Raw genomic sequence first — 21,051 nt, 5'->3', positions numbered from 1 at the left:
TTGTACGTAATCTTTTAATTTACTCCTATTATAGCTAGGAACAAGCACTCCTGACATGCAGGCATAGACTCTGGTTGCATTACTAAAAAAACATAAAAGACAATCTTACTTTCCATGATATTCATTCTTCCTTTCCCCCAAGTCACTAATGGTATGTAAAATTTTAAAACTTTAACATCTACTTCTCTATGCAGTTTATCATCTGAGAGAACTCAGAATAAAGTAGACATTGAATGAGTCAACATAAATTTCATACCAGCTCCTTGAATTAGGTACTTTACAAACACTACCTAATTCTCACATAATCCAAAAAATTAGTATTATTTCCACTTTGGAAATGCCAAAGCAGAAAATCTCAGAGGTTAAATAACTTGCCTCAGGTCACAGGTTTGATCATTTAGAAAGTCAGGGTTTAAATGCAGTTTTGACAAATTCCAAAGCCGGCATTTTCCTACAGTTTCATGCTGTTCTCACTCTGAAGTTCACTAAAAAGTTTTATAAAAAGATAGAACTTCCGGGCCTCCCTGTTGGTACAAGGAGTTAATACACAACCGATGAAGCTGTCCACAGCCACTGCAGCACGAGTTTGATCCCTGGCCAGGGAGCTACCCACATGGCACAACAGACCTCTCCTGTCTCGCACGCTGCTCCCCTCAGCAGTGTATTTCAGTCAGTCTGCCTGTTCTGCTCCCCGCCTGTCTCTGGTGAATCCTCTCACCCTCCACACTTCTGGCCTGTACCCCAGCTCTTGTATGCATAAATGAATAAATCTTTAAAAAAAAAAAGGCAGAATTTCTGATAATTTGAAGGATAGCCAGGACTTCAGAAAATAGAGACAAGGCAGTCATCACAGACAAAACAAATGAAGAGAAGCAAAACATAAAAGTCACAGCAAGGAACAAGGATGGAAAATGAGTCTAGTACCTTTACTTAAAAGCAAGCATTTAACTTAAGGTACAAAGTTAATAGAAGTTTGGAAAGATTAATGCAGAAGTAACAATAAAAGCAATAAAGTAGATAAATTTGGGGTCAGTAATTTGTAAGTGAAGTACAGGGTATAAGGCAAGACAAAAAACTGAAAGGGAAGGAAAGGCTATAGGGAACCAAAGAACTGAAAAGAATTAACTATAATAAAGGAGTCAAAGAACAGAGCCACGAACCTGATGAATGGAAGATCATGGTGCCATTAAGATATTTTTTCCCCCACATTTCAACAATGTGTATACATAACAAATCATGAAACACTAAAATTCTTTCTAATTACTCAAATGAAGAAAAAAAGAGACTCCAGAGTGTATTTGGAGCTGTTTCACAGTTAGTTGCCAGACATCTGAGCCTTGATCCACCTGTAACATATCAAAAAAAATCATTTAAAAAAATCAGAAAGGAGTCCTGTAATATGGTCGAATCTCATATGTGTAAAGAATGTTCAAATCTTAAAGACAAGTAAATCGAAAGTCCATAACAAATCAATACTGCAAACTAAGTCAATACCTCTCAAACCTTTCCACCAAAGTACTAGAATTTATCAAATTTTCTTAAATGTCAGTTTCATCTTCAAATTTCCTGTTAACTCTATCTTGGGCTAACAGTATGTCAATGTTTGTAATTATATTTAAAAAATTACTTACCAAAAAATTAAACCAATAGTTGAAAAATGTGGGCCATTTTAATCTCATGGCTTCTGATTATGCCTGCCAGAAAGCCTTAAAGCCACAGAAATACAAAGCTTAAAAATCAGAATAAAATTGTTCTATTGCATTAACTGAAGCAATATTAAACCATTGTTGATATACATTACTAATCTATACGAAAAAATTTTTTTAAATCAGTAACAAGTTATAAAATAGGTAGCCTCTGAAAAACAACAAATCTTAAAATAAATAAAAATCCCTAATGCATAAAGGATTTAAAATACACATACTCACGATAAAAAAAATAGAAAAATAAAAGCTTCCCCACTGAAGATGCTGTAATATCTGCAGAGACGTACCGAATATAGTGACTAAAAATGTTAAGGAGATTTCTAACACATTTAAAAACTCAAATCCTGTTACCTAAAAAAAAGTCAAATAACAAAATCATGTACATATGTACAAATGTAGATCTTAAATACATAGTAAGAGAGAAAAGACTGTGTTATGGTTGTTTCTAAGCAAATCTTATAAAAGCTAAGACTACAGGTATCCTTTAAATCCAATTTCAGTTCAAAGTGCACATCACAACACAAAAAAAATGCAACATTTGTATGTTGCTTTGTAACTTGTCAATTATTTTGGCTGTCAGGTAATCTGATCTTCACAGTAATCTTTCAATGAATGTCAGTTTAATTTTTAAAAGAAGTGCCCATACCTATTATGTTAGCTGAAACAAAAAAAGGAAATTAAGTGTTGACATGGATGTTGAGAAGTCATTTCACATGAAATGATGAAACCTCTTTAGAAAACAGTTTTACGGTTCCTAAATAAGTTAAACACAATTTACAATATAATCCAGTATTCCATTCATAGGTGTTGCTGGTGGCTGTCTTTTTTTTTTTGGGGGGGGGAGAATAATAATAACAAAGTAACAAGGAACTGCTAATAGCTATTGGGATGCCATTTGGTGTGATGTAAAAGTTTTGGAACTAGATGGTGATACCTAGACAGTTTCATAACACCATGAATGAACTTCAATGCCAACAAACTATACTCTTAAAAATAGTTTTGTAATCTTCATGTGTATTTGATCACAATTTTCAATGGGAAAAGGAGAGTCTTAGGTCAAGTTCCTGAAGTCTGATAAGAACTCTTTGCATGCAACTAAGGAAGCTATATTAAGTTAAAAATTCAACAAAGTGGATAAATCACAGCCACAACAAAGCCATGGTGCAGCTGAAGTCTACTCCCAACCTAATCCCTGGATGAATTTGGAGTCTAAATGGCACCATGGAGTTGCCTTGTTTTGAGACATCGTGAATCATTCAAACCCCATAAAAGTCAGTCATGGGCTATACTCCACCTCTGGAGTAGTGGAGACCAGAATGTCCCTGGTATCTCTGTGCTAGGGAACTTCCAGTAGTTCACTGGAAGCATTTACAGTCAAGAGTAATCAGTTATCAATTCTCTTAGATGGATAGGCAGACACCCCATCCAAGTAAAAGGAATCTGAGTGGGGCACCAATAGCAACAACTACAAGGAAGAAATAAAGGCTTAAGAAAATTGAGTGACTTATCTAGGGTCACACTTGAACTTGAGGCTTAACTCTTTTCACCTTGTAACTCATGCTATTTTCCATTCTAGCTCTGCAGAAAGTTCAACCTATTAAAACATAATAAGACAGTTGTCTTTTCTATTATTTATCTCTTTTATAATTTTTTTCTTGTTTTGAGTTTTTTGTTTCATGGGTTCAGTGTTTTTGTTTTGTTTTGCTGTAGGAAAGGGGAGGAAATGGTTCTTTCAACTCTGTATAAAAATAATTTTTGCCCTTAGTTCTCATCCCAAACTCCTAGGTCCTATTACATCACCTGGCAGCTGCAGATGCTCAATAACTGTCTCCATCAAAACCCTGTTCATTGCTATGATTTTGCATTGTGTTTCTGTTTTCAATTACCATGAACATGATAGCAAAGATCAATTGGGCCTACTCACCATTTTATATTATTGTATGTGTCATCCTCTGAGAAGCTGATAAATGTTTATACAATAGCATTTTGTTTTAATATAACTGAAAAGAACCAAAAGTATAAAATTTTGTATTTTGAATGCCTTTGATTCAAATGATCCAATACATATTGTAGAAAAGTTTATTAAATTTCTTGTTACATGGTAATTGACCACCCACATACCAGGGGTCAGGATCAATGACAGACTGTGATGAAATAGTGATGGCTACATATATCCACCCATCCAAACTACAGAGCTCTAATTCTAAACAATTTAGGCACAGCAACTCTATTTATTTTAAATAATTTCAAGGAAATAAGTCTCTTCAATAAGTACTCCAGAATGGGCCTCCCTGGTGGCGTAAAGGTTAAGTCTCAGCACTATCACCCTATCACCACTGCGGCCTGAGTTCAATCCCTGGCCAGGGAGCTAACCCAAATATGGCACAGCAGACTTCTTCTATCTTGCCCGCTGCTTGCCTTAGCAGTATATTTCAGTAAGTCTACCTGTTCTGTTCCCCACTATCTCTGGTGAATCCTCTCACCCCCTGCACAACTGATCTATACCCCAGTTCTTCTATGCATAAATAATAAAAAAACAAAATTTTTAAAAATAATAACTACTCAAGAATTATGCTGGAAAGGAGACAAATCTCAATGTAATTAAATCCAAACAAAACTAATAGTGAATTTTTCTATTTTCTCATAATATTTAGCATTTACAATATAACTTGCTATTGGAAGTATTTCATTCCTATAAAAGTTAGTATAATTTTCTTAAAACTAAACAGAATATTAACAGAAGCTATTTTAAAATTCTTCCAACAGACCTCAAAGATAGATATTTTTTTAATGATCCTAATGAGAAAAGTCAAGAAGGAAGATGGTAATTAGGAATATGGGATTAGAAAAGAAACAACATTCAAAATGAGAGAAGCAAAACACAAATAGAGAACAATGGCTGGAAAAAAAATTTTTTTTTTCAGTTATTCAGCCTACTAATAATGCCATTTTAAGGGGTAAGAATGCCAAAGAGATCTTAGAAAATGAACGGACAATGCCATAATACCTACTTTTCCTTTCTTAAAATGCAACCAATGGTACAAAAATGTTACCAGTTTATAAATACTATAAAAATGCACTTCTGTCCTAAAAGAACAAAAACAACAGAAGAAATAAAGAGGCCAAAACTTATATTCCAAAAAAAAGTGTTGATTACAGAAACCCAACTGAAACAAAGAGAGTAAAAGCGGCACTGATTCCATTTCTATTAGATCTATGGCGTAATCGCTGAACACATTCCATGTTTCAACAGAAATCACTAGTGAATAGAATTTTTGCTCAAGATTTTGCATTTGCTTATCTGTTTGCTTTTCAAGAAAATGTTAAAAAATATAAAATATTATTTATCTTGAAGCAGAAAGTCTGGAAAATAACGTGATTAGTCATAGCTCATTAATATTCCCAAAGTTAAAATACTAGACTACCTCCATTATTTAAAATAATAAGTACCAGTTTTTAGCTGTAAATATAAATCAGCAGCTTCGACATTACTAGAAAACAACAATTCATTATATATCATTATCTGTATTTATAAATAACCTTAAAAAATTACAAAATATTATGGTCTCTATATACCAGTTGTAATATAACTGTAGTATTTATTGTCCCCATAAACCATTTATTGCATTTCATCATTCAGTACCATGACAGACAGAAAGGGTGTATGTCATGTTTCCATTTATTAAGTGACGAAAACCTTTTCATATATAGTCACTGAAATAAAGTTAGATGAGTCCATTCTAATAATACCTAACAAATTGTACATTCTGTCAATTACAATGTATTGCTTATCACTTTGAGGGACTGAAAATATGACTGTAGTCTCAACAGGCTGTACTGTACCGCCTAGCTATGTAGTAGGCTATACCATTTAGGTTTGTGCAATTACACTCTATGATATTCTCACATCAATGATAGCGATACAGCTGATAAATCTGTTCAAAATAATAATAGCAATAATGTAGCCAATGACTACAACATATAGATTAGTGAAGTGAATAACAGCAATTTTATAAAGGAGAGAATACTCTCTTACAAGGTAATGCATTACACATGAAGCCATGTAGCACTGTTTGAAAGTAGAACTGGATGGTATCAAGCATCTATTACAAACTCTGGAGTACCAATAAAAAAAGTTTTTAAAAAGAAGAGATATAAAGTCATACTTGATATACTGAAAGAAGTAAAAATATAAAATCTTAACAAATGTTTAATTAACACCAGGAAATGCAGCAAAGAGTACAAGTCAGAGTTGAAGAAACAGAAGGAAAGAATGAGGGAGGGAGGGTGGGAGGGAGGAAAGAAGCGCAAGAGCAATGATAGACACAATTGCAAATATGGCAGCTATTAAACAACTATACCAGTAAATATGTGTCAAAGAAGTCTCTTTTAACCTCTAACTATGTGAAGGGGAAAAAAGATCCAAATTATCAATATGCAAAATTAAAGAGGGGATAATATTACTTATCCTGTGGACATTTAAAATAATAAAGGAATACATGAACAACTTTATGACCACAAATTTGATAACCTAAATTAAAACAGACCAATTCTGTGAAAGGCACAAGCTATCAAAACTCATACAAGGAGAAACAGATTATCTATTTTTAAAATTGCATCAATAATTACTAACCTTCCAAAGTAGAAAGCACCAGACACAGATGTCTTCACTGGTAAATTCCAGCAAACATTTAAGGATGAAATTCTATATATTTCTCTACAATCTGATCCAGAGGGAACATACCCTAGTTCATTTTACGAAGACAGCATTTGTCAACACCAAAAGCAGACAAAGACACTACAGTAAGGAAAACTGTCAAACATTATTTTCTACAAATATATATGCAAAACATCCTCCACAAAATGTTAACAAGTCATATCCAGTGATCAAGTAGGATTTATTTCAGAGATTCAAGGCTAGTTCAGCATTGAAAAATCAACTGATATAACCATCATAATGGCCTAAATAAGAATGCTCATATGCTCCTATCAATATATAAAGAAAAGGCACTTGACAAAATCCACACTCATTTGTGATAAAAATTCTTAGCAAATTATAAAGGGAAACATTCAATTTGTATGCCAAAAAAACATACAGTTAATATCATATTAGTAGTGAAACACACAGAATGGTAAGATCAGTATCAGGGCAAAGATAGTCCCTTTCAACATTCCTATTCACATCAGTTCCAGATAATGCAATATGACAAGGAAAAGAAATAGGGTATAAAGGTTGAAAAGGAAGAAATAAGACTGTTTTTGTACATAAATGACAAGACTGCCTAACTAGAAAGTCACAGAAGAAATCAACAAAAACCTCCTGGAAACAATAGGCAATTACTGTAAAGTTATAGGATCTAAGGTTGATATATAAAAGTCAATTATTATCCTCTATAGAAGAAATCAATAAAAGGAATTTGAAATTTAAAAAATACTATCTGTGCTGGCACCAAGGAAAAGGAATTACATAAGTATTAATCTAACAAAATAGGAGAATACCTATACGATGTAAACTCTAAAACTCTGGTACAAGAGATCAACGAAGACCTAGATAAAGGAAACACATCCTGTGTTCACAAACAGAAGAAACTCAATAGTTAAGATGTCAATTTTTCCTAACTATCTCTAGAGATTAAAATGTAATCCAATGTAAATCCCAGCAAGTAACTGTGAATATCAACGAACTGATTTAATGCTACAACATAAACCTACAGTGATCTATGCAGTGTGGTAGTGGCAAAAGGAAGAGACATCTAAATCAGTGGAACAGATTAGAGAATCCAGAAAGACACCCACATAGATATATTCAACTGATCTCTGTCAAAGAAGCAAGGTAATCCAAAGAACAGTCCTTTCAACAAGTGGTAATAAAATAAACATCCAACCGTGAAAGAAATGAATATAGCACTGAATTTAACATCTTTCATAAAAATTAACTCAAAATGTGAAAAACAAAAAATAAAATTTCTACAAGAGAATGTAGTGGAAAAAAATCCAGATGACCTTAGCTCTGGAACAAGGTTTTTTTTTTTTTTTTTTTTTTAATTGGTTTTACAACACAGTGTATGATTCAGAGGTAAAGGACCACACCTCTTGAGATGTATGTTACCACACCAGACCCATCAAGAAGGCATCCAAAGTCCTCTACCATAGTCCTTTCAGCCTCTTCTATCCTTTGTTCTCCACCACCATAGCCTCAATTTTACAGCCAGATTCCTAGGGTTTTAGGTTTGGTTTTGTCTGACCCTTTGCTTTGTTTCTCTATATTTTGCATATGAGTGAAACTATCAGATTTTGTCTTTCTCCTTCTGACTATTTCACTTAGCATAATCCCCTCCAGTTTCATTGATGTTGCCACAAATGGCAACAGTTCATCTGGAAAGAGTTTTTAGATAGAACACCGAAAATATGATTCATGAGAGAAAAAAGTTGGTAAGTTGAATTTCACTAATATGAAAAATGTCCACTGAACAAAAGATACTCTTAACAAAATGAAAAGACAAGCCACAGATTGGGAGAAAATATTTGCAAAAGACTTATCTGGTTTGGCAGGTCCACAAAAAGCTAAACATAGAATTATTATACAAGCCATCAATTTCACTCCTCAGCATATACCCAAAAGATCTGAAAACAGGAATTTAGATACTTGTACAGCAATGTTCAACAGCAACATTATTCACAACTGCCAAAGGTGGAAACAACACAAGTGAACATCAACAAATACATTGATGAACAAAATGTGATATATACAAATAACTTAAAAGCCAACAAGAAACAAAATAGCTAATTAAAAACAGGGGGGTAGATCTGAACAGAAACCTCCCAAAGAAGATATACAGATGGCAAATAAGCATATGAAAAGATGCTTATAACTCTCTGTAATTGAGGAATTACAAATTAAGGCACATTGAGGTACAACTAAATACCTAATTATAAGAGGTGAAATCCAGAACACTGGGAAGAGTAAATGGTGAAAACATTGTGGCACAAAGGAGCTCTCATTCATTACTGGTGTGAATGTAAGATGAAACAGCCATTAAGGGATGACAGTTTGTCAATTTCTTATAAAGTTAAGCATAGCCTTACCAAACAATCTAGCAACTGTACTACCAGGTATTCACAACCATATTAGTTGAAAATTTATTTCCAAAAAAAACTCACCTGCACTCATATTGATAGTGGTTCCTGCAATGGATGAATAAATGTGGTACATCCATTCAATGAAATATTATTCATCAGAAAAAGAAATTAGCTACAAAACAGACAGGGAGGAACTTTAAGTGATCAACATTGGTGAAAGAATTGAGTCTGAAAAAGCTTACATTTTTGTATGAGTCCAACTATATGAGATTCTGAGAAAAGACAACAGTTTATGAAAACACCAGTTGCTAAAATAGTTAAGGTGCTATATTTAATGTTATCTGTATTTAACTAAAATTTTGTAGGGGATTTTAGGAAGAACTAATCAGGCTCATAATATAATAATGGATATATAAAATTATGCACTGAATAAAACCTATAAAAGCCACACAACATGAATGATCTTAACAAAAACTACTTGCTTTAGTTAACAATAATGTATCAGGGCCTCCTCTGGTAGCGCAGCGGTTGAGCGCTGGGGTGCGAAGCTGCCTGCAGCCTCTGCAGTGCCGGTTCAATCCCTGGCCATGGGCGAGGGTCCCACATGGCACACAGACCTCTCCTGTTGCGCCCACTGCTCCCCTCAGCAGTGTATTTTGTCAGTCTGCCTGTTCTGTTCCCCACTCTGCCTCTGGTGAATCCTCTCACCCTCCCGCACTTCTGACTGTACCCAGTGCTTGTATAAATAAATAAATAAATCTTTAAAAAAAAAACAGTAATGTATCCGTAATAGTTTATCAACTGTAATAAATAGGGTACAATACAAGATGTTAATACAAGATGTTAACAGATCTGCAGGAGGGAAGTATATAGTAAATACTTTTTGCTTAATTTTTCTGTAAAAATAAAACTCCTCTAGAAAGTAGCATCTATTAATTTTTTAAAGATTCATTTTATTTATTTATGCATACAAGAATTAGGGTCTCGGCCAGGGGCATTGGGTGGCGGGTGAAAGAATTAAGCAGAGAAAGAGTAGGAAGTAGAACAGGTGGATCTACTGAAATACACTGCTGAGGGGAGCAATGGGCGAGACAGGAATGGTCCTGTGCCATGTGGGTTAGATCCCTTGCCAGGGATCGAACTCATGCTGCAATAGCTGGCAACAGCTTAAGGGCACTTAGAATTTAACCTCTGCACCACCAGGGAGGCCCAGCATCTATTAATTTTAACTGCCACATGCAAAAGAATGAAAGCAGATTACTATCTCACATTATACATGAAAATCAACTCAAAATGGATAAAAGACTTGGACATAAGACCTGAAACCATAAAATAACGTAGAGGAAAACATCTCCAACAGCAAGGGAAAAAAATGAAAATAAACTGGGAGTATATCAAACTAAAAGGCATCTGTGCAGCAAAAGAGATGTGACCAAAATAAAGATGCACCCTACTGAAAGGGAGAAACTTTTTGCACACCATACATCTTATAAGATACTGACAAAAAAAAAAAAAAAAAAAAAAAAAAGATACTGGCAACAAAGATCTACAATGTACTCATACAACTCATACAACAAAAAGACGAAAATCAAAAAAATTGGACAGAAGAGGTAATTAGGCACTTCTCCAAAAAAGACACGCAGATGGCCAAAAGACATGAAATAACATCATTACTTTCATCAGGGAAATGCAAATCAAAACCACAATAAGATATACCACCTCATGCCTGTGAGAATGGCCCCTATTTAAAAAAACCACAAAAAGTGTTGGTGAGGGTGTGTAGAAAAAGGAACCCTATTACATACACTGTTGTTGGGAATGTAGACTGATCCAGTCTCTATGGAAAGAAGTTTGGAGATTACTCAAAAGACTAAAAATGGACTTACCACATAACCCAGCAATTCCACTCCTAGGTATAGATGCAAAGAGCACAAAAAAAATTTTTGGCATTTTTAGTATTAAACTTTGTAAAGATCTCATGCCATAAATAACTATATATCAATGTTTTATATATATATATCATTATATTGACTGCTAAATATTTAAAATATAACAAAAAGACAGCAAAGTATAATAAAGGCTGTATTTAATCATTGAGGACAGGGTTTTATTCCTAAGAGGCTGATTTTCCTACTAAATGAACATTATAACTTTAAATAGCAAATTCTCTTTAACTTAGTAACTTTTTATGAAATCTTCCAAAAGAGATTGTTTTTCCTTATCTTTTAAAAGAAAGTATATTTAATAAAGTCTTGCTCCTGACAATTAACTTATTAAATTGCTACCATACAACACCTTTTAAAATCTATTAAGATAGATAAGGCATTCTCAACTCACCTTAACCCTGGATGACGCATTTTGAGTTTCTGTGTATTAGTCTTTCTGTATGTCTTCTTCCCAGACATGTTGTTCTTTCCTACGATTTATGTTTGTTATATAATATTGGGAAAAGGTAAGGTATAAAAACAGTGTTAGAAATGTATTATAAATGAGGGCAAACAGTAAATGAATTTGAGAGAAAGGAGGAAGACTGCTTTTGTAAAGAAATTATATGAAATTTTTGTAATAATTTTTCAACCAAAGATAAATACTGGATGGTTCATTAATATGTGGAATATAGAGAAACCAAACAAAAGTCAGACAAACTTTAAAACCAACCCTTGAAAGCTGACACTAGATCTGCGGTACCCAGGAGGGGAGAAGGAGGAAAGCGCTAAGGAGGGATGAAAACAATGGCAGGGGAGGAGTACAATGGACTATGGTAGTGGGACAGCTACTGTGACCACTAGGAGGGGAAATATCTTTATAGTGTCAGAAAAATAATAAGGATATAAAACAATGGTACTTCATTTAAAAATTTAAAAAATAAAAAAAACTCTAAAGAAATTCACTCTATTAAACAATGCTGCTACAAATCCTTTTGCAGAATAATTTTTTTCATAAAACAAGTAATTTTCTTAAAAAAATTTTTTTGATCTGATCCCTAACTAATTGGAAATGCTTAAAAGATTATGGATTAAGTAAGGTGTATAATAGTATGAACTGTAAATTTTACTTAAAGCCATCTAACCATTTAAAATCATAAGTATTAATAAATTAAAGGTCTGAAATGTAGATAAGAATATGGGTTCATTTGCTCTTTAACAATTTATTAAAAACCACTATTTTTCCTGCTCAGGTGTTGTATTCATGACCGTCATTTAATAAATACAGTCTACCTAGCCTCAGGAAACAAATTTACTTGAAGTATGCCCAATATTTATAAAATGAATGTTTGTGGAGATTAATATCAAAAAAATTTATTCTTTTTTCTACTGAGATTTAAATTCACATAGAAATGAAAAAGAGGGAAAAAGCTCATCACAATCATGAGTAAGATTTCTGCTAATGGGGTGACGGAGTAAATCTGGTAAAAAGGTGTCAACTACATGATGAAAAACAGAATTGGACTTTTAGTGGTAAACTTTAATATATCTTATGCAGATGTTAATTTTTAATGATACACACCTGAAACTTATGTAATGTTATAACAATGTTACTTCAATTTAAAAAATGAATTAAATATATTGGGCTTGGGCTTCAAAGCCAGTGAAAATTCTGAAGAAAATATTTCTGTGAACAAAAGACAGAGAAATTGCAGCTTATTTCTTATTAGTGAAATTCAAAAACTAGATAAATTTTGTTAATTCTGATCATTTGGGGAAAGACTATAATCAAGATTATTCATCTGGATTCCAACCTTAATCCTAAAAGAATTTTAGTGCAGTTTATAAAACTATTCACAATATATAATTATATGATGAGGAAATTCCACTACTAAATTCAACAGTTATGAAACCCTATAAAGGTGATCTTTCAAGTCACAATAAACAAAAATTAAAACCCAGATTTTATAAATACTTTTGAAAAATTCCATTATATGTAAATTGAAGTTTGATCAACATATCAAACTATTCTTGCCTGTTCTATAAAAGAAGACATCCACTGGGCCTATGTAAAGTACAGGTAGCAGGAGTGCACAAACTATGGTACACCAGTTGCTGCCTGCTTGTGCAAACTTTCACAGAATCACAGTCATGACAATTCGTTTACTTATTGTAGCACTTTTTTTTTTACAAGCTTAGTTTTTTTTGTTTGTTTGTTTGTTTTTTATATAAGCACTGGGTACAGTCAGAAGCACGGGAGGGTGAGAGAATTCACCAGAACCAGAGCAGGGAGCAGAGCAGGCAGAAGGACCGAAGTACACTGCTGAGGGGAGCAGCGGGCGGCAGGAGAGGTCTGCGCGCCATGTGGGACCCTCCTCCAGTGGCCGGGGAGCAACCAGGGATCGAACCGGCGCTGCAGAGGCTGCGGGCAGCTTCGCAACCCAGCACTCAACCGCTGCACCACCGAGGAGGCCCTATTGTAGTACTTTTTATTATGTACTTTTCATATGTATCATGGCAGAGTTAAATAGCCCACAAAGCTGAAATTATTTACTATATTGGCCTCCAAAAAAACTGTAAATACCCTTTGTAGGGTATTAATAATATTATACAAATTCAGAATTATTTGCACATAGAGAATTACACTACTGCTCATTAAGATAACTTTTTGAAAGAATACAATTTAATAGCATGAAAGATTTAGTAGAACTAGCACAATTCAGTATTATTTAATGTAAGTGAAAATTTTAAGATACTTTTATGTGTTTCAAAAAAAATTCACTTAAAAATAAATGACACACTAATAATGAAGCTTGTTTTGATCCTCTAAAAATTTGTAGCTCACCAATATGACTTGAGTTACTATAATACAAACAGAAATTTTAAAGTTGGTATTCTCAAAAATATTTTACCATTTCTCATGTATATATGTGAGAAATGTGTCTTATTGTAAATATGACATATGTGTCTTATTGTAAATAGAATTTAAATGTAAAAAATGAAATGATACACTAGTATTTAAAATTCTTATGTATAATCCAGACTATTATTCATATTCATTTATTTTTAAAACATCACATTTATACAAATAAATGAGTACTTCCCAACTACTTGATTTTGGTTTGAAATCATATCCCTATACTCCTTTCTCTGCAAAATATGGCATATTTCAGAATTCACTGTTTAAAATGAAAAATAGCAAAATGAAAGCTTGTTTTTCCCTTTGCCTAGATTAATCAGTTGTAACATTTTGCCCCATTTGTTTTATGTATATATTTAAGTATTGCACTGACTTCATGAAAATAATTCATCATACACTCCTTTTAAAAATAAGGATATTTTCCTATATGTACACACAACAGCATTATCACACTTACCCTAATAAACATCACCTAATATCACCATTCCAGTCAACATTTGAGTTTCCTTAAACATCAAAAAAATGACTGATGTGACTTTTTTTAAAAAATCTATCATCCAATCCAGGTTCATATACGAGATGAACTTCCAAGAGGCAATATACTATGTTCTCTCCTTTCCATAAATATATTCTCTGGAAAAACTGTAGGAACACAATTTCCCTAGTACTTTCCTGCCAGACCCATTCAGCAGTGGAAGAGTACTATGATAATAATGGGGAGGAAATTAAATTTCCAATTATCTTGGTAGGATTCTGCTTTCCCTATAAAAATATCTAGAACAAAATTATAATCTTAGCTGACTACATAAAACTATTTTATGTAAATATTTTATATAAATAAGCATTTAATTTATACCTAACCCACATTCATTGACCACCTAGTGAAAAATCTTATGACTAATTTGTCAAGACTAAAGAAATTAAGCCTTAATATTATCATTAATAACTTCCTAAGAATCATTAATTATCTAAATGTATAATTTTATAGAAGTCTAAAGAATGCTCTTTGCTTGTTAATGAAAAAATTCATTTTAGAAGCCTAAACATGCTTTTTCTAAACATACGGTCAATTTTACAGTGAAGTTGAATAAAATTTTAGTCATCCCTAAAAGTACTGAAATAGCTTGCATATTATACCTATGCATTAAGAAACTGACTTTTCAGGCAATCTGTTTCTATACTTTCAAGCTTTTATTGAAGTGTTAAACTTACATTTCAAATAATGCTTTATTATATTACAAAATTACAATATAATCAAAATCAATACTACAGAAGTGTGTACCTCTGAAAAACAAGAACCACAAGTTTTTCTTACTATTACCGTAATTAAAGTATATGATTAATTTATTTAATCTTAAAGTTCAAATTGGAGCAATTTCTCACTACTAAGCTAAGAAACTGAGATTTCCAATGGGAATAGTGTCAAAATTATATAAACAAAAAGATTAGTATTCTACTGATTCATTCTCAATATATTTTCTATATTGTTAATTATGGCTGAACTAGAGTATTTTCCAGTATAAATTATACACAACGCTTAACAGAGACTTAAATTTGCAACTCCCTTTACTTAAACTAATGAAAAATCTATACACAGCAATGAAATTGGCATACAAATAAAAGAACTGTCAAGACACGTATCCCTAAAAATAAGCCTACAATAACTACTTTAAAGGCTGTGTGTGGTCTCACCCATATATTCTGGCAAGATGCACTTTCTCCAACCACAGCTAGATTCATCCAAAAGCAGTGGCACTGGAGAGCCTCTGTCTCACCTGTCAAAGCTGAAGAACGCTATTCCAAAGACCACCATGAGTCCATGGAGAAAACCACAGTGCTACAGCTGTTATTGATAAGCAGTCTCGAAAGAAGCAAATACTTGGAAACAATTAAGCAAATCATCTTTAATAGAAATATACACAGACAATATAGTCATGTATAAATGATAAGATGACAAATACTGTGCCAAACTTGAAATAATGACAATTTATATTTTGAAACAGTCACAGGGGATCTTTCATAAGAAATATTAACAAATACTCTTTTCTATTCTTCCTATGATAAAATTTCTATACACTACTTATCAAATCAAAAACTCCATATTCCCTTATTTAAATCTTTAAAAACCTCCATTGTAAAAGCTCTACTAAATTTATCAAAATTGCTAAAGTCTAAGAGCTAAGACCATACAAGATTAAGATTTAGGAAACCTAAATATTAAAAGCTGATTTTTAAGAAGATGCCATCATGTATTTCTCAACTACATTATAAAAGTAGGTTAGATTTCTGCTTTAGACTACGTTCCTGCAGCAAAGCGTATGGGTTGGTTAAACTATGTTAGGTTAATATAAATACAAAAGAGCAAGAAAAGCAACTACATTGAAAAGAAATATGCCTCAAAGAACAACTCAAGCCCCATCTCAAACCTGGCCATTAAAAAAAAAAAAAACTTAAAGAAAAAAAGCACAGAAATATAGCTGGCTAAGTAAAATGTTCAAATACTTATGACAATTTTACTTACTTTTCCCACTAGATGACAATGTCCTTCAACTCTAATAATGTAACAGTTCAGCTGAAAAGAAAAGGATTGTCTTTTTGTGCCATTTTCAAGTAAGTTAATATCCAAAAGGTTCTTATTAGAAGACAACTTCAACTACAACCAAGTCTCATAGCACAAAGGTAAAGCTACTGCAGGGTTCCAAACTGCTATGATGTCCACAGTTTTATATACTATATTCTCTAAGTACAAAGGTACCAAACAGATTAGTTTCACTTTTCCCTGTATATATTCAGTATGTTAATACAGTTGGGATATTATTTTCCTTTGGTTTTGTCAGAAGCATGTTTGATATAAATTTTATTAAGTGGTAGTATATGTAACATTGCATTGTGGGTAGTAGTTTCCTGCTTTAGCCTAGCCACATCCTCAGCTGTCATATGAACATGTTTTCCATATTTTCTGCAAGTTCTCACCTTTTTTCTTCTTAGAAAGATGACAGCTTTAGAAGATTAATTGTTTTAATAATTAGGAAAACCATAAATTAAACACATGGATTACTTTGCACTTTGAAGAACAGTCAAGAGAGGAAAAAAGTAATCTTCATAATTAAAGTGTTAATGTCATATGAAACAATGTGTTAAAGCAAATTAACATAAAGAGAAGAATTAAAAACAGTTAAATAAAAGAAAATCTCTGTAATCAGAGGTTGATAGCATCTGACAAAAGTATACTATGTCAGGATATAACTGATTTGCCTTGAAAGTTAGGAGCTTCAAACCTGCGAGGTATTCATTGGTAAGGATTAAAATTAATATCCCCTACTAGGACCTTAAGAATCTACTTTGAGATTTTATAAAATTGTCAAGATAGAGAAAGGGAAACCAAAAAAAGAAAAACATCTGAAGGAGAGAAGAAGGAAAGGAGAGAGAAAGAAAAGGAGAAAGGGAGACAGGAAGAGAACAGGAATGAGAAAGGGAGAGAAAAATAAAGTTCAACATTTTCGCTTCTGGCATCCAATTTCCACATAATCTCACACTTAGAGAGATAATTGCTAATACTAACCAAACAAAGTTAAAAACAATTTTGGATATGGGGGCACACTGGTTTTTCACATAATTTAATTAAGACAAACTGAGCTGGGGTGGGGGGGAGACAGAAAAATTAAAAAAGGTACCACAAAATACCCAGTACACATATTTAACCACAAATATATACATGGAGTTGTGTACACAAATATGTGCCCCATTAAAATAAGGAAGTAGAATTAATTTCTCATAATTTAAAATATCAGTAAAATTGCACATATTTTACCAATATTAAAAATTTTCAAAACATTAGTAAGGCCCAAAAATGCTATGTAAACTCAAAACGACTATACATCAAATCTCAAAAGTTGTCAATAAAATTTGTTACATACCAAGTTGAAGTAATGAATGAAGAAAAACCGTGTTAAAATTTCATCATCGCTAAGAACATTTAAAGCCAAATTAAGATTTCTACAGCTTATAAAATTCTTACATAAAACTCTACATTCCTATCACTTTCAATTAAAAAAAAGAATGGCTGCAAATAGAAGTCTCTAAAACAATTCTTAAAAAAACATAGAAAGAAGCATAATATTAATATTGATGAAATAAAACTACTATATTAAAATGGGGATATTTATTTGAGAAAATAAAAAACAACCCAAAAAGTAACAATGAAGATATAAGTAGCATATAAGCACTACTGTACTGCTGTATATTAAAACAACAAACAAGAAGCTTGAGCAGTGTTGACAAATTTGATACAAAATAATGGGGAAGTAATTAAAATTGATTTCAAGTTCAAAGCTATATTTCCATGGCATTAGAGTACATAATTTAGAGAGCACACCTTAACTTATTTCAACATAGCAAATACTAACAGAATGTAGCTTAGAAGGTCTTTGAAAAACAGAAGAAAATGCTGTTGTTTCCATTTCCAGTTTTAAGCAGAGTATAAATCCATGATCAAGAACTTTATTTGCAGTGATATTTTTAAATCAGTCTCTCTTCACCATATGTAGATTACTTCTAATGAAACAAACTGTTAGTTATCAAATGTGTACCAGTTATCACTGCCATTTGTTCAATTTTTACCACAAAGTAATATTTGCTCCAAGGAGGACACACTTTCAATTTATGGGGGAAAAAACTGTGGATAACAGAATATGACAACTTTAAAGCACATGAGTTCACTATATCCTGCCAGAATTTGATGGACCTCACAATAAATAGAAAGGATACAATCAACAATATCTATTAAACTCTTATGCAGTAAGTAAGAGTGACTGTCCTGACCCAAAAATTATGCGCAGGAATGTTACCTGCAAAAAGAGAACAAGCAGTTAAAAGACAGATAGATGCTAAAAATTATCCAAGTACATTAGATCACTGTGGAAGGCTAAGGATATTTGATTTTAAAAAACTTTACAGAACAAATTATTTGAGCAAAAACTTATGAGTTATAAGATATCAGTCATAGAGCAGAAACTAAATACTCATTTTAAAAGAAAAAAAAGCATTTACATATTATACTACAGCTACCTAAATTATTTCAACTGCCAGAGTCTACTGCTATTGTTTGAGCATATGGAACTATGTTTGGCAATTCCACAAATTATACATAACTTACTCTGAATAATTGAGATATAGATATACCAGCACACCTTACTCATAAGAGTAACTAAAAAAGTTTTCTATCTTTTATAACAATTAAGTGCATGTTAACTGGAAATTTTTACTTTCTTTTTACCTGTTTACACACACAATGAAGCACAATACGTCTATCTTTAAAATAAAACATTGAAATATATTATTGGTTTTTTAATCAATAAAGCATTTTATGGAAATGTTCTGGATATTAGAATAATAAAGGATTAAAAGGAATTCCAAGTTTTCCCAGTGGATTTTGGGTTAACCAACATCTTTTAAAGAAACAAATAAACATGTTTGTATATTTATCTTTATATAAATCATAAGCAGATAAATAACTGTGCTAGAAAAGAGCATACACAGGGAATTTTGGCTCTAACACCCTTCTGTTTCCCAAGTCCTTACCCCATTATACACCCCAAATAATGTTGTGTAATTCACTGTCTCCGCCCACCGTCCCAGTCATTTACTTCACGACACTCCTAGTTACTATCACATTCAGAAGAAGCCCAACATGCAAATTCAGAGTGGCGGCGATAAATGGGAAAAAAATGCCTAGAAAATTGGTCTGTTCGGCTTTATAATTTTTGTTGAAAAATACCCACCCCATCACTCCCAACTGATGAAAACAGGAAGCTCTATTCATAAATATGAAATTCTCTGCCTATGATATATAATCATCCTAATAAGAAAATGAGTTCTATACACACATGTCCAAAGGGACAAAAAAGGAGATAGTTTCCCAAAGATGTTTCCAATTTTCTCCTGCATCAGAATTAGCAAATCGAGACGACTAACATACTCTGTCTGTGTGCATTATTCTTTACTACACACAGCATTTTGTAATTTATTTCAAAGCTTCCATTATAAACAAAAATACAGCTTATGTTAACCCACTCCATTCTGAGCTTATAAAAACTATTATTGAGCAATCTAAGTTATGACATAAGAATTTTGCTTAATATATGTATAAGAAATGCTATCAAAGGCTCTGTTAAAGTTTATACCCCCAAAAAACTAAAGAATTATACAAAATGAATTCATTTCCTCAAAAGATCAAAATTACTAAAGCATAAAGAAACTTAAGATTCCATTCAATAAACTATATTATAATTCTTGCCATGCACTTTAAGGTCCTCAAACAAGTAGTGAGATAAAGATACAGATAATAGAAAAGAAACTAATTACCTTTAATCTTTACTGAAGGAGCCAGCGCCTAATATTGATAGTACATAAACTAGACAGACATGATTTAATATTTGTAAAGGAATTCCCAGACTAACACTTTCATGACAGCCAATTATAGTCAAGCCCAGCAAGCAGTTTGCAACCAGACCTTAAGAAAGGTAAACTTTTTTACAATGAGTTACAGATTCAGAAGTTTAAAAAGACAAGAAAAAGAAAAACAGAAGGACTTCAGTCACCCAGCAAATATGAAGCAGACCCCAGAATGTGATACAATCCAAAGATGTAAATTATTGTAAATCATCACTGTTGTTCAGAATTTCACACAGCCCCTTGAGCCAATTTTGTTCACTTTACACAGATAAAATAATGAACTAAATAAAGGAAGAGGCAAAAAAAAAAGGGGGGCAAAAGAGGTGTAGATAGAAAGGAAAGCCTTAACTGCAGACTTCTGCTCTACAAATGCTTAACCTAACAGGAGTTTGGGCTCCTTCAGCATTTGTATTCTATCCAAATCCTCATGAGTCACAAAAATTAAAAAGCTATATCCTTCTGGATGCCAGGAAGGGCCTTACCACAAGTCTTTTGTCAGAGAGAGAGAGAGAGAGAGAGAGAGAGAGAGAGAGAGAAAGAGCAAGAGCAAGAGGGAAAAAGCCACAGTGGTAGGCAGTCCCACTTTACTTTGAGCACTGTGAGGTCACAAACCACATGATTCTGTCTCTCCAGTAATAGTGCTTGCAAAAAAAAGGAGTTTTAAAGCTTTTGCTTTTTTGGATTGTGTGAATGCTTCATTCGCCTCACAAACAACCACAGAACCACAAGTGCGGTGCAAACTTTCTCCAGGAGGACAGCAAGAAGTCTCTGGTTTTTAAATGGTTAATCTCCGCAGGTCACTACCAGCCACCGAGACCAACAGAGTCAGTGAGTGCTCTCTAACCACAGTCTATGCAGTAATAGTAGGTCCTTCAAATATTTGCTCATTCTCTTTTTGTTTTGTTTCCTTGCTTTTCACATGTTACCAGCTACATAATTTCTTGACAGAAAAAAATAAATATAAAGT

The 21,051-nt window shown here is 32.9% G+C and overlaps 2 protein-coding genes across 5 annotated transcripts in view; one reads left to right on the top strand and one right to left on the bottom strand.

The window, feature by feature from the left end:
- Nucleotides 1-21,051, bottom strand: part of SUPT3H (SPT3 homolog, SAGA and STAGA complex component) — a gene marked incomplete at its 5' end in the record, with an annotated part of 404,664 nt that overhangs the window by 350,826 nt on the left and 32,787 nt on the right. Inside the window, one exon of one of the 4 annotated variants that reach the window (XM_084227840.1) lies at nucleotides 15,407-15,444. The exons of the other annotated variants lie outside the window; for them this stretch is intronic. Within the exon in view, the coding sequence (XP_084083966.1) occupies nucleotides 15,407-15,444 (38 nt within the window). Of the gene's footprint in view, nucleotides 1-15,406; nucleotides 15,445-21,051 lie in introns of those variants that run through there. 4 annotated transcript variants of the gene reach the window in all.
- The window catches only part of RUNX2 (RUNX family transcription factor 2), a gene marked incomplete at both ends in the record, with an annotated part of 210,434 nt that continues 210,157 nt past the window's right edge, over nucleotides 20,775-21,051 (top strand). Inside the window, one exon of the mRNA XM_084227833.1 lies at nucleotides 20,775-20,912. Coding sequence (XP_084083959.1) covers nucleotides 20,775-20,912 — 138 coding nt within the window. The remainder of the gene's footprint in view (nucleotides 20,913-21,051) is intronic.

Source organism: Talpa europaea (genome assembly GCF_964194135.1).
Source record: "Talpa europaea genome assembly, chromosome: 2".
In the NCBI taxonomy this organism is placed as follows: domain Eukaryota; kingdom Metazoa; phylum Chordata; class Mammalia; order Eulipotyphla; family Talpidae; genus Talpa; species Talpa europaea.
This window is presented reverse-complemented; position numbering and strand designations above follow the sequence as displayed.